The 14635-nt window shown below is 40.7% G+C and overlaps 1 protein-coding gene and 1 long non-coding RNA gene across 2 annotated transcripts in view; one reads left to right on the forward strand and one right to left on the reverse strand.

The window, feature by feature from the left end:
- Window positions 1–14635, forward strand: part of PIEZO2 (piezo type mechanosensitive ion channel component 2) — a 541878-nt gene that overhangs the window by 504848 nt on the left and 22395 nt on the right. Inside the window, exons 42-45 of the mRNA XM_073888032.1 lie at window positions 1882–2134; window positions 3085–3217; window positions 5157–5304; window positions 5402–5616. Coding sequence (XP_073744133.1) covers window positions 1882–2134; window positions 3085–3217; window positions 5157–5304; window positions 5402–5616 — 749 coding nt within the window. The remainder of the gene's footprint in view (window positions 1–1881; window positions 2135–3084; window positions 3218–5156; window positions 5305–5401; window positions 5617–14635) is intronic.
- LOC141371676 (uncharacterized) overlaps window positions 1–14635 on the reverse strand; it is a 66020-nt gene that overhangs the window by 2812 nt on the left and 48573 nt on the right. The window contains exon 3 of the long non-coding RNA XR_012376796.1: window positions 2973–3080. This is a non-coding gene — a long non-coding RNA (uncharacterized lncRNA). The remainder of the gene's footprint in view (window positions 1–2972; window positions 3081–14635) is intronic.

Consider the following 14635-nt stretch of genomic DNA (forward strand, 5'->3'; position numbering starts at 1 on the left):
GAAGCCTGCTTCTCCCTCTGCTTCTCTCTCTCTCTCTCTCTCTGTCTCTCATGAATAAATAAATAAAATCTTAAAAAATAAATAAAAATAAATAAAAAATCAATTAAAAATTTTTATAAATCTTTAGGCATTTTTGCTGCCTTTTCATTAATATTTAAATGGTTTAAGAGCTATAATTGCATATTTAAAGCATACAATAAACAAAATTTTGGTGTTTCATATTGATTACTCTGATTTCTTCTTAGAAAATTTCATATATATGGTGAATGTATTTGAGGTACTATTATGCTGAAATTTTGGCTAATGATATGAAAAATAGTTTTGGGGATGACAAATCTTTTCATAAGAAGACAAAACTACCCTACAGCTTTGGAAACCTATTAAACAATGCTGCTATGGAAACCAAACAGCTCAAACTGTATGGAAATTTCAAAAGTGGCTAAAACCATCCTATTTGATACAAGTTGCTAGAAATTTTCTAAATAATTGGAAGAAATAACTAACAAATATGCTACTATGAAAGTAGTAAAAGAATCTAAGTATGTTCAAATGTTGGCAAAAGAAACAACTTTTAAAATAATTTAAAAGAAAATAAATGATTTAAAAGAAATCAATAGTAGTTGAAAAATCTCATGAAAATCTCAAATGCTTGCTATAAGAATAGCATCCATTGAATCTTTTAGAAACAATATATCTATTAATATTTAAGAATAGTCTGTGAATTAGGTGACTTTTTCTTTTAATGAATTGATCATTCTCCAAGTTATTTTTTGACCAACTGAATTTTGGCAAATTGGCTTAGAGCTCTTATCCTCTACAGCCTGTGTCAAAGGAAGGACTGGGCAAGGTCTTAAGGAATAAATGCATAGCCTGGCAGTCTGGGAACCCAGAAGGCAGTGGGCTTACTGAGGAGCTTCGAGCAGCAGCAGCAAGTTCATTGGAAGGGGGATTTGCTGTCCAGGCAGCATCTTGCACCAGCAAGGTCCCTGGTTTTTCTCAGCCTCTTCTGCTGTCCTTCCTCCTGTCTGTCCTACCAGCCCCTTTTGCTCATTCTTTGAAGCAAAATCCAGACTCTGCAGAGTGCATCATAATCTCTGTCTTATATAAGAACCAACATTTTTTGGGTAAAGTATTTGCTGCTCTGTTCCTGACTCAGCCATCGGTGATCCAGGGGTTCACATCTTACTGTGTAGGTTGAGGGAAGGGCAGCATCATTATCCAAGTATAGATACTTGGTGAACATGGTGCGGTGGGGCTAAATTCACCCACTGATATTTAAAATGTTACTTGTAAGCACAGAGAAATATGTTCTAGAAAGTGCTTTCACTCAGGAGCAAGTCAAGTGATTCTAATTCCACCCTTACTCCGTCTGCCAAACATCATCTGCCTCCATTTGTCAGTTAATTAGCCAAACTCTTTTGATCTGCACCCACTCATCCTCACTCTACTGGAACCATCATAAGCATCTAGATAATAAGCTTTCCTAGAATCCATTGGTTTTCTAATCCTTTGTCTGCTTTACTGCAGTATGAATGACAAAAAATTGTAGTAGATTTAAAGTGTGATGTGAACATGCCGTGAACGTGCCGTGGTGATGTGATTTACAGATACACTGTGAAAGGACCCCTTCCATGGAGCTAATTACCACCCATCACCTCCCACATGTGTTTGTGTTCTTTTCCTTTTTTTTTTTCTTTTTTTGGTGAGAACATTTAAATTCTAACTCTTTTAGCACATGTCAGTTACATAATACAGTGTCACCAACTATAGTCACCATATCTCATGTTTGGCTTTCTAATCATGGGGGATGTGATACTGTAGGGCAGAATATAGCTCCCTCCCTTGGAACGGCCCCCTGAGTTGTCCCTTATGCTTTCTCAGTGCCATGGCTTGTGGGATGAAGATGACATAACCGACAGTGGCACAGACAAGGAAGAGTCAGATGATGAGCTCTCCCTCAGTCGTGGCAGAAGAGCCTCCTCCGATTCTCTGAAATCCATCAACCTGGCCACATCGGCAGAGTCGGTACATGTATCCTTCCCGGAGCAGCCCACCGCCATCCGGAGAAAGCGATCAGGAAGCAGCTCCCAGATATCCCCCAGATCCAGCTTTTCTTCCAACAGGTCCAAAAGAGGTATCTGTCACATGATATACTTAGGCTAGAATAACTCCTGAGTTTTCTGGTTGTTCTGGTTCTAGTGGGTCTGGGTCTTGGGCAGGGGTGTTTATTGGGTGCTATCAAGGAGACAGATGTTGTGATATGAGAAGAAAGTACTTTGAAATCAGACAGACCCGAGGTCAGATCCTGGCTCAGCTGTGTGACCTGGGGCAGTCACATCATTCTTCAAAATGTCTGATTCCTTCCCAGGACAAAGACTTCAGGTAATTGTGAAAAGTGGCTAGGACACTGCCCGTGTGGGCACATGCTAGTTTTTAAGTCATATCCAGAGAATTCTGCTGGGTGTGTCCAGAATGCTATAGATCACATTTTATTTTGAAAATATTTTTAGATTCAATCAAGGGAACTTTTAGCAAAGCCATCTATTTATACTCTAGTTGTTCATTTCGTACTAACTAGTGAGTATCATCAGCAGATAGATAGGCCCGACAGTTGCCGCTCTTGGAGAAATTGGGTTTTTGTATTTACAGTGCTAATGCCTAAAGCTTTCCAAACACCTGCATATTCATCTTCAGAATACACCTTTTAGTCTTCCAATATTCATTTTACAGTTAGAGAAATCTGGACATGAAAAAAACATGGGTCATGGACCCAATCTGGAACTCCCACAACCTGGGGCCCCAGTTAGCACCTCTAGTCTCTTTCTTCCGGGGATAAAGATCACATAACAACCCCAGGAAGAGCCAGTGTTGGGTGTAGAAGCCCACAGATGCATTTTACTGTGGAGGCAGAGTTGAAACTGCAGATTCCAAGTCCTCAGTCACTGTTCTTACAGGCACCTGTGTATACTCACCTTCTAAATCCGCTTCAAGCCATCCCTCTGCCATGTGGGTTCCAAGGGCTTCTGCGGTATTCATGTCAACAAACCCGTAACTCAGCGCATCTTGGTTTCTTTTTATTTCTAGGCAGCACAAGCACCCGGAACAGCAGTCAAAAAGGAAGCAGTGTTTTAAGCATCAAGCAGAAAAGCAAAAGGGAACTTTATATGGAAAAGCTTCAAGAACATTTAATCAAAGCAAAAGCATTTACCATAAAGAAGTGAGTGCTTGAAGACACTTGGATGGTGTGTTTTATTTTAGGGCCAGGGAGCTGGTATCAATTGTTTCATATAAACCAGGGCTAAAGAGTAGAGAAGTTACTTCTCATATCACAGACATCATCTGTGTAAGCAGAAGAAAATGGCCCATTATTGTATTGTTCTTAATGGAGATATAATTGACATATATAACATTAGGTTAAGTTCAGGTGTACAACATAATGATTTGATAATATGCGTATGTTGTGGAATGATCACCACAATAGTGTAGTTCACATTCAACACCACATATAGTTATAAAAATTTTTTCTTATGATGAGAATATTTAAGGTTAATGTACAGTACAGATTAATTAACTGCAGTCACCATGCTGTACATTACATCCCCAGGACTAACTTATTTTATAAAGGGAAGTTTGTATGCTTTGATTCCCTTCACCCATTTTGCCCAGCCCCCACTTCTGGCAACCATCAATTTGTTCTCTGTCTCTATGAGGAAGGGGTTTTGGTTTTGATTTTTCTTTTTAGATTCCATGTATTAGTGAGATCATATGTTATCGGATTTTCTCTGACTTGTTCCATATATTATATATTTCATTATATGCCGTGTTGTGTGTGTGTGTACACACACACCATATTTCTGTTATCCATTCATCCATCAATGGACACTTAGGCTGCTTCCCTGTCTTGGCTATTGTAAATAATGCTGCACTGAACCTAGGGTACAGATATCTTTTTGAGTTAGTAGTTTTCATTTCCTTCAGATAAACACCCAGAAGTGGAATTGCTGTATCATATGATAGTTCTATTGTTAATTTTGGGGGGAGCCTCCATATTGTTTTCCACCATGACTGCACCAATTTACATTCCCACCAACAGTGCACGAGGGTTCCCTTCTTTCCACATCCTCACCAACACCTGTTATTTCTTGTGTTTGTGCTGATTACCATTCTAACAGGTGTGAGGGGATGTGTTGCTTTTAAAAATCACTTTTCTGTGTGATTCATTTTTATATCCATTACATTTATAAACATAGTTTTCCTTTTTGAATAGAATAAATGATTTCAAGGACTCCTGGTATGTATTTCCAAGCATCATCATGCTAACGTCCAACCAGACGGAGAGGTGTATGATGTCAGAGTTGGAAGGGACTTAGAGAAACACTCTCATCCTAGAGAGGGGAAACTGAGGTTCAACATCACATAGCTGGTCTCCAGCAAAATGCACTCTCCCACCACCCACCCAAGTGCCAGGGACATAGGCAGCTCTTGAGCAATGGGAATGGAGGAGGTTGAGCAGGGCTGGCCCTGGATGTGGGCTCTGAGACCAGGAGCGCCATCCAACCTGAACATGGCCTTGAATTGAAGGCAGACGCTGGACAGAACAAGGTGCAGTTAAAAGCCCAAGGCACTACCTGGGAACCAGGAGGGGCACAGGACCCAAAAAGGGGAAGAGCAGGGGCTACCTAATGTGTCCTTGGTGCTCGGGTCAGACTCCAGGTCTAAGCACTGCCATGTAGTCCCATATAATTCTCACCCCAGCCCTGAGTCTCAGGTCTGCTTCTTACCCAAGGTTTACAATAGAGGAAACAAAAACACAGATAACTAAGTGGCGTGCTCAGGGCCTCCCAGACAGGGAGTTGATGAATCAGGTGACAAACCCAGCGCCTCATTTCTAGGACTTGAGACCACTGTTATGCTTCAAGCAAGAGAAGAGGCCTGTGGTCTCATCAGCAAAAAGGGCTATAGTGCCTTTCTTGGCAATGAATTTGTCTACTCTCTGTTAGAGCAGGAACCACCCACAGCAGACTCTGCTGAGGCTGAAGAGGGAGGTGTGACCTGCTTGGAGAGAGGGATGCAGAGGAATGGAATGATGGTGGTGTCTGGTCATTCCTCCCATCCCGCCCCTCCTGAAGCAAGTGCTGGGGGTCTCTATTTTGCAGGACTCTGCAAATATATGTGCCCATCAGACAGTTCTTCTACAACCTCATCCACCCAGACTACAGTGCTGTGACCGACGTGTATGTGCTCATGTTCCTGGCTGACACTGTTGACTTTGTCATCATCGTCTTTGGCTTCTGGGCCTTCGGGGTAGGTTGGGGGCAAAGGACACCATTCATCCAGTGAGCAAGAGTGATACTGTCTTGTGAAATGCCACTTGTGCCTGAGCCTGTTGTTTCCTTCCCAGAAACACTCAGCAGCAGCAGACATCACCTCTTCACTGTCGGAGGACCAGGTTCCTGGGCCATTTTTGGTGATGGTCCTCATTCAGTTTGGAACTATGGTGGTGGACCGAGCCCTATACCTCAGGAAGACTGTGCTGGGAAAGGTCATTTTTCAGGTCATTCTTGTGTTTGGAATTCACTTCTGGATGTTCTTCATCTTGCCTGGTGTGACTGAGAGGTAAGGTGGAAGCTGGAGGCATGCACCCACTTTAATGCAAATATATTCCAGAAGGTTATCATCCCATATGCATCGCCACAACAAAATCACCAGGTACAGATGGAGGCATGGCAGAACAGCACCATAGGGTTGGAAAAGTTAGAGGTCTTCATCAATGTTAAATTCGGTATGAATCCAAAATGTGAATTGGTTCCTCAAAAACATTTTCATTGCATGTCCATATGTATTCATAGAAATAGGGTTTTCAGAATGAGAGGACAGCCTTAGCAATCTGAGAAAACCAGGGTCCTTCCATTGTCATTGTCTCTATACCTTAGTAGACAGAGGTGAACTGGAGCATGATCTTATGGGCATTCCTAAGAGGATGAGAGGATATCAGACTATGTCATGTGAAAAATGATTGAAAAAAATGGAGACCGTTTAGTAGAAGAAAATATAGAGGGGTTGTGGGTGGCAGATGACAGTAGTATCTGCCACATAGGGTAGTTGTGGGCATCCAATGTGACAGTGTTTGGAAAGCCCCTGGCAGAGGAAGGAGAGTGGAGGGGGGGAGCATTGACGCCATGATGCTCCTGTTGTTAATACAACTATTGCTGCTGGTTAAGATGTGCTGGAGATGGGAAGGGAAGTGGGGGGGGCACATAAAAAGAGCAGCCTAAAGTTCAATGGGAAAAGGGCTGGTGAGATCCTTGGTGAAAGGCTATCACCTTTCACTCTGTCTCCTTGAACTCTAAGCTCCGACCATATTGACCTTCTTCAGTTCCTGGAGGACGCTACATCCTCCTGCACCTCAAAGGACCTTGTTCACTGCCCTTCTGTCCCACCTCCAACCCACTCTTCCTCCTCACTGTAGATTTCCCGGGCTGCCTCCACCCGAAACACTACTTGGGACCAAGTCGGTGCTTAATGCATGAACAAATGAATGAGTCAGTGGATAGAAGAGAAATAAGGGGGACCGCTATAAGTGGTAGGTAATGGGAGCAAAGGGTCAGCACTAGGGCACATGGAAGCACCCATATAATGTAATAGGAATGATCTATTTAATTAACATATCATTAAAAGTCTTCACGTTTAACAGTAAAATTGATCTTTTTATCCTTCCTCAAAGGTCATTCCTGGCCAAGCCTCATGAATAACATGCCAATCAGGCTGGCTAATGCTTTTCCAAAGTGTGACTAGAAAGTCATGAAAACTTCCCTCACTTATATGCTTCATAACTTGACTCAAATGTCATTCCTGACAAGGAGATCCAAATCTCTTCTGACAGTGCTAGAGTTGCATGTCTGCTCTCACTTGAATGGTTAGGCTTTGACCTTTTGGTTTTAGTGGCAATGCAAATATTTTAAAAGGAAAAATGGAATTAGGATAATTTTCCATGAGTCTGAAGTAGGACTAAGTAAAGAAAGGAGCTACCTAGAAGACTACCAACAGCCCAGTACTTCTTTCACACCATACTGTGTATGGGGAGAGTAAACATAGCTTGGCTGATAAAAATAACTCAGATTAAGGCAAACTTTTGTAAAAGTACTAGAACTTGTTCATGAGAACATTGTGAATCTTATTCGTTAGTCTTTAAAATAGAGTAAATGTGATTTTTCTCTATAAATAATTCTATATATGTATCAATTCAGAGAAATAAACCATATTCAACACCCATGGCAGTTGAATGATGCATGTTGATTATTTCTGTGACATTTGAAAGCATCAGTAGGCATTCTCCACCAGCCTTCCTAGAAACTCTTAATTTCAGAGATGAAAGAGACCTTTAAAAGCTTTCTAGACCTACTAATTTCACAGAAGAAGGTAGGTGAAACCCAAACAGAAGAGTGATGTCCCCAAAGTCACTCAGCTAGCTAGTGGTGAGACCAGATCTCAATCACAGACGTCTTGACCCTACTGTATGCTACACCCCTCCTCCCATGGGAAGCATCCTGTACTCACTTCCAAGCAGATGTTAAAATAATATAGCTTACTATTCATTATGCAGTTGTGAAAGGATTTGATTTTTCCATCCCCAGAAGAGAGCCCCAGAACATGGATCTTGCCCTGTCCAGATAGAAGAGTCCTCACAAAGACTGATGCTTCCAGAAATATGGCAATGGCAAAGCCCCTGAGAATCCTTTAGCAGGATCAAATCGCCAAATAGTTGGGTTATTCCCACTTGGATGAGTTTCCTATTGATGCTATAACAAATTACCACCAATTTAGAGCTTAAGACAAAATAAACGTACCATCTTACTGTTGTGTAGTTCAGACGTCTGACACAGGTCTCACTGGACTAAAATCAAGGTGTTGGCAGGGCTGCGGTTCTTTCTAAAGGCTTTGGGGGAGAATCCCTTTCCTTTCCTTTTCCAGTTCCTGGAGGTGCCAGCCTTCCTTGGCTCATGACTCCACCTTAGCCTTCAAAGCCACCATCAGTGTGTGGGGTCCTCTCATTGCGCCACTCTGCCTATTGCTCCACCATCGTGGCTGCCTCTGACCATTTCTGAGATTTCTCCCTCTAAGCGTTCGTTGATTAGATTCAGCCCACCTGGATAACCCAGGCGCTCTTCCTACCTCAAGGACCTTAACCCAATCTCAACTATAAAGTCTTCTTTGCCACAAAAAGTAACAGTAATTAGGCAGTAATACCTTCCAAACCAAACAGAGCTGGAATGTTTGTTATAATGACTGAATGAATGAAAACTTCTTTTGTGATTTACAATCATGTGTATTCAATTCAGTTTTTCATTTATTGAGCACCTGCTATGTCCAGGGCAGTAGACCAGGTGAAAAGGGCCATGACTCCCCTGTGCATAAAGCAGGGACTTGGCCCCATGTGGGAAGGACCACACAATGGCTTCCAGGGATTGAGACACTATGATAAATACTGAAAAGTTTGGTTGCAGTTGTACATCTAAAACTAATATAATGTTATATGCCAAAAATATCTCAATCTTTAAAATAATAAAAAAGTTAAAAAGATATTGAACAGTTCCATCACCCAGAAACTCTCCTGTACCCTCTGTTGGACCCTTCTCCTTCACCTCTATCTTCTGGTACATCCATTTTCTGTTCCTACAATGTTGCCTTTCCCAGAATGTCATATAAATGGAATCACACATTCTATGGCTTTTGAGGCTGGCTGTTTCTACTTGGCGTAACGTATTTGATATTCATCCATGTCGTTGCATGTGTCAGTACTTATTTACTTTTTGTTGGTCAGTAGTATTCTATTGTATAAATGTACTGAAGAGTGTTTAAATATAGAAAAGTTGAAGGACATTTGGGTAGTTTATACTTCTTTGGCAATTACGATCACACTGCATGTGTAAGCTGCTATAAACATTTTTTTAAAATGGCCACAGAGATCATGTCTGTCTCATTGGACCTCACATTTGAGCCTCACCTAAACAACCATTCCTAATGCAGTGGATTACCCTATCTTTATTTTTGGATATTTAATTCAAGATGTTAGGATTGGTGAGCCTTGAGTCTTCATTGCCAATATGTCAGTGACAGCATACTTTCATGACATTTCAAGCCATGCTGCCATTATTTGTTAACATCCCAAATTCATTTTTTCTCCTTCAGATACTGTTACTGAAAACTTAATTCATTATTGTGCAAAAGAAAATATTCATTAATAGTCATATTGTCTAAATATTTTTCAAAACAGGAAAAGAATAAGGGAAGGAACAGATTAGGAGTTTTAAACTATACAGAAAAAATTTATGGCTACCGGTTATAATATTGAGCATCAGGAAGCTCCAGTGTTTTGAATAATTAATCTGATAAATGGCTTTTTCTGTGTATGTGCACGTGATTTAGTCTACAAACTTTCAGTGGTTGCTGACAGTCTACAAAGCACTGTGTGGCAGGTGTTGTGTGGGGGATGGAGAAATGAGTAAGACATGACTCCAGCCTCCAGCAATAAAACATGGAAAGACCACCAAAGAAAAGAGTCTTCTAATATGGGACAACCTTAATGTCCCTAATTAGATTTAACATGATTACTTCAGTAACTACAGATTAACTATGACTTATTCCAAGTTGATTCACGTTAAGGTTGTAGGAAGGGAAATATTTGTTTGTTTGTTTGTTTTTAAGTTTTTATTTAAATTCCAGTTATTTAACATACAATGTAATATTACTTTTAGGTATACAATTTAGTGATTCAACACTTAACATACAACACCTGGTGCTCATCACAATATGGGTTGGTCCTTTTATAAGGGCTAGAAGACAACACAGTTTTATGTCTTTGATTATAATTTTGATAAATACAGAATTTTTCCTCATGCAGTTTTTGTATAAATTATTTGTAAAATCCAAGGGCATGTCCCTGAAGAGCTAAAAGAATGTTTTTTCCTACTGTTGTACCAATGGAAACAGTCCCTAGAAAAGGAGAAGGAAGGGATCGTTGATATTGGCTCTCTGGAAAGTATTTATTTATTCATAACTTGTCAAGTGCTAGATCATGGTCAAATATATGTAATTTATTAGGACCTGAAATACCAAAGCTGGTATCTCTACAGTAGAGACACTTATAAGCAATATTTTTGAGATTTCTAGGTATTGAGATCTACATAGAGGTTCCTAGGCCCTGAGACACAAAGGTCCATGTGTTCCTGGATGGTTCTTAGATCTGGTCAACTAAAGAGCTATTTTCACTTAAAAAATAACACATATCTCCTTCTAATGTCAAAATTAAAAGTTAACAAGACAAATCCAAAATATAAAGAATAATACATTGCATGTGTAAAAAACTTTTAAGTATTGCTCTTAATTTTAAACCCAGGAAAGATGATAACTAGGTCTTGCTGAGCCATATGTCTTATTTTTTATTTCCTTTTAAAAAGGTATTGACCATGTTTAAGACTCTTGCAGAGTTCTGCATTTATCCAAAGTTAAAAATGGTCCTGTGGCTCACCATCCTTTGAAAATGGTTCCAGATTTTTATTCTGGTGTGAAATTTAGCTCCACCAAGTTTTTCCTCCAGTTTATGCTAGCATTTATGAACTGTCCAGCACTGTGGGTCTCTTCGTTAATTATTCACCAGGAGAAGGGACTATGGTTTCTATTGCTGGAGACACATGAAATCATAGATTTTCAGAGATAGGGAAAAATCTTCAAATAAAGCCACGGATGTCTTGAGCATGATGTCTTGATGAACAAATGCTATAGCTTGTAAACACAACTGGAACCCAAATCTGGGTGTTGAAACTGTTAATCCATGACCTATCTTTATAGATGTATAGCAAAAAAAAAAAAAAAAAAGTAAAACAATGCATTTTTTGATGAGCTTTAATTTGGATCATGGTAGGAGCATCTTTCACATTGTGAGAAAATATTAGTAAATTTGATTAAAAATAAATAAGTTTAGGGGGGCGGAGCAAGATGGCGGAGTAGTTGGAGACCTGGATTTGGTCTGGTCTCAGGAATTCAGCTGAATAGGGATCAAACCATTCTGAACACCTACAAACTCAACAGGAGATCGAAGAAAAGAATAGCAACAACTCTCTGAACAGAAAAGCGACCACTTACTGGAAGGTAGGACGTGCGGAGAAGTGAATCCGAGGCGATATTCGGGAGGATAGACGGCGGGGGAGGGGGCCTCCGTCGGCCGCTTCTGGCAAGTGATAGAGCCGCGGAGCACAAAATCGGAACTTTTAGAAGTTGGCTCCACGGAGGGACGTCGCTCCAGTGGCTAAGCGGGGGGTGGAACCCTCGCGGGACAATGTGGTCTCAGGACCCTTGGGGTCACAGAAGGACCGGGGGTGCCTGAGTGCGGCAGAGCTCCCAGGTATTGGAGCAGGGAAGCTGGCTGCAGAGACGGAGCCGAGGCGCGGGCTCTCAGCTCGGGGTTGCCATAAACTGTGATTGGCGACACAGTTGGGCCACTGCTCCTCCAGCAGGGACCCAACAAGCGGCAGAGCCGGGGAGGCTCTCCTTCCTCCCCCGGGAGGAGCGGCGCGGGAGCATACCTCAGGGATCTGCTGGGTTTGGAGACTCCACACGGGGTCGGGTGCCAGAGATAAAACGCTCGGTCACAGGCTGGGTGAGCACGGAGTGCGGCCGGAGACCGGGAACATGGGAGTGACTGGCTGCTTTTCTCTGGGGAGCGGAGCCCCAAGTTCTTGCCTCCTCTGGGGCGGAGATTGGGAGACCGCCATTTTCACTGTCGTCCTCCAAAGCTGTACCAAGAGCTTGCAGGGAACAAAAGCTCCTGAGAGCAAACCTGAGCAGCTTGCTTAGCCCGGACCGACAAGGGCGGGGCAATTCCACCTCTGGCAAAGACATTTGGGAACCACGGCAACAGGCCCCTGCCCCAGAGGATCAGCACGAACGGCCAACAAGCCAAGACCAAGTTTACTGATGAAGGAGAACGGGAGAACTCAAGCACTCGGGGAATACTGCACATAGAATTCATGGGTTTTTTTTACCATGATTCATTAGTTTTTCAAAGTTAATTTTTTTAACTGTTTTTTTTTAATTTCTCTGTTTCCCTTTTTCAACCAACATCTTATCAATCCCTTTTTTTAAAAAAACATTTTTTATTTTTCATTTTTAGAGTCATATTTTATCCCTTCATAGTAGTTACCCTTATTTTGGGCATATATATATATAAGTTGTTCTCTCTTTAAAATTTTGAGATACAGTTTCTTCTAACAGATCACAGTATACCCTAAATCACCAGTGTAGGGCTTTGTTCTAGTCTCCTGCTGATCACATTCTCTCCCATTTATTAAAAAAATCTTCTTTCTTTTTTCAAACAACTTCTTATCATATCAATTCCTTTTATAAAATCTTATAATTTTCATCTTTACAGTCATGTTCCATCCATTGTATCAACCCTTATTTTGTACATATATAAGTCTTTCTTCCTTTAAAATTTTAGGAGGCACTTTTTTCTAACAGACCAAAATATGCCCAAAATCTAGTGTGTGGCACTGATCTATGCACTAGCCTGATCATATTTGATCATATTCGGGTTTTTTTGTATTGTTCTGTTTTAGTTTTTAATCTTTTTCTTTTTGGTTTGTTTTTTTTTTTCTTTTTTCTTTCTTTCCCTTTCTTTTCCCCTGGTTTCAGGTCTTTTCTGATTTGCATAGAGTATAATTGCTGGGGACGTTGTTAACCTGTTAGCATTTTATTCTCTCATTCATCTGTTCTCCTCTGGACAAAATGACAAGACAAATCACCTCAGCAAAAAGAACAAGAGTTAGTACCATCAGCCAGGGATCTACTCAATACGGACATTAGTACGATGTCGGACCTAGAGTTCAGAATCATGACTTTAAAGATACTAGCTGGGCTTGAAAAAAGCATGGAAATTATTAGAGAAACCCATTCTGGAGAAATAAAAGAACTAAAATCTAACCAAGTCGAAATCAAAAAGGCTATTAATGAGGTGCAATAAAAAATGGGGGCACTAACTGCTAGGATAAATGAGGCAGAAGAGAGAATCAGCAATATAGAAGACCAAATGATGGAAAATAAAGAGGCTGAGAAAAAGAGAGAGAAACAACTACAGGATCACGAGGGCAGAACTCGAGAGATAAGCGATATGATAAGACGAAACAACATTAGAATAATTGGGATCCCAGAAGAAGAAGAAAGAGAGAGAGGGGCAGAAGCTATATTGGAGCAAATAATAGCAGAGAACTTCCCTAATGTGAGGAAGGAAACAGGCATCAAAATCCAGGAGGCACAGAGAACCCCTATCAAAATCAATAAAAATAGGTCAACAAGCCGACATCTAATAGTAAAACTTACGAGTGTCAGAGACAAAGAGAAAATCCTGAAAGCAGCTCGGGAGAAGGGATATGTAACCTACAATGGTAGAAACATTAGATTGGCAACAGACCTATCCACAGAGACCTGGAAGGCCAGAAAGGACTGGCATGATATCTTCAGAGCACTAAACGAGAAAAATATGCAGCCAAGAATACTATATCCAGCTAGGCTGTCATTGAAAATTGAAGGAGAGCTAAAAATCTTCCAGGACAAACAAAAACTAAAGGAATTTGCAAACACGAAACCAGCACTACAAGAAATATTGAAAGGGGTCCTCTAAGCAAAGAGAGAGACTAAAAGCAGCACAGATCAGAAAGAAACAGAGACAATATACAGTAACGGTCACCTTACAGGCAATACAATGGCACTAAATTCATACCTTTCAATAGTTACCCTGAATGTAAATGGGGTAAATGCCCCAATCAAAAGAAACAGGCTATCAGATTGGATTAAAAAACAAGACCCATCAATATGCTGTCTGCAAGAGACTCATTTTAGACCCAAAGACACCCCCAGATTGAAAGTGAGGGGGTGGAAAACCATTTACCATGCTAATGGACACCAAAAGAAAGCTGAGGTGGCAATCCTTCTATCAGACAAATTAGATTTTAAAACAAAGACTGTAATAAGAGATGAGGAAGGACACTATATCCTACTTAAGGGTCTATCCAACGAAAAGATCTAACAATTGTAAATATATATGCCCCAAACATGGGAGCAGCCAATTATATAAGGCAATTAATAACAAAAGCGAAGAAACACATTGACAGCAATACAATAATAGTGGGGGACTTTAACACCCCCTGACTGAAATGGACAGATCATCTAAACAAAAGATCAACAGGGAAATAAAGACTTTAAATGACACACTGGACCAAATGGACTTCACAGACATATTCAGAACATTCCATCCCAAACCAACAGAATACACATTCTTCTCTAGTGGCCATGAAACATTCTCCAGAATTGATCACATCCTAGGTCACAAATCAGGTCTCAACAGGTACCAAAAGATTGGGATTATACCTTGCATATTTTCAGACCACAATGATTTGAAACTAGAACTCAATCACAAGAAGAAAGTCGGAAAGAACTCAAATACATGGAGGCTAAAGAGCATCCTACTAAGGAATGAATGGGTCAACCAGGAAATTAAAGAAGAATTAAAAAAATTCATGGAAACCAATGAAAATAAAACACAACTGTTCAAAATCTCTGGAATACAGCAAAGGCAGTCCTG

The sequence above is a fragment of the Callorhinus ursinus genome, unplaced genomic scaffold (assembly GCF_003265705.2).
Source record: "Callorhinus ursinus isolate GAN/ISIS: 27379988/994484 unplaced genomic scaffold, GSC_fseal_2.0 scaffold86, whole genome shotgun sequence".
Taxonomy (NCBI): Eukaryota; Metazoa; Chordata; class Mammalia; order Carnivora; family Otariidae; genus Callorhinus; species Callorhinus ursinus.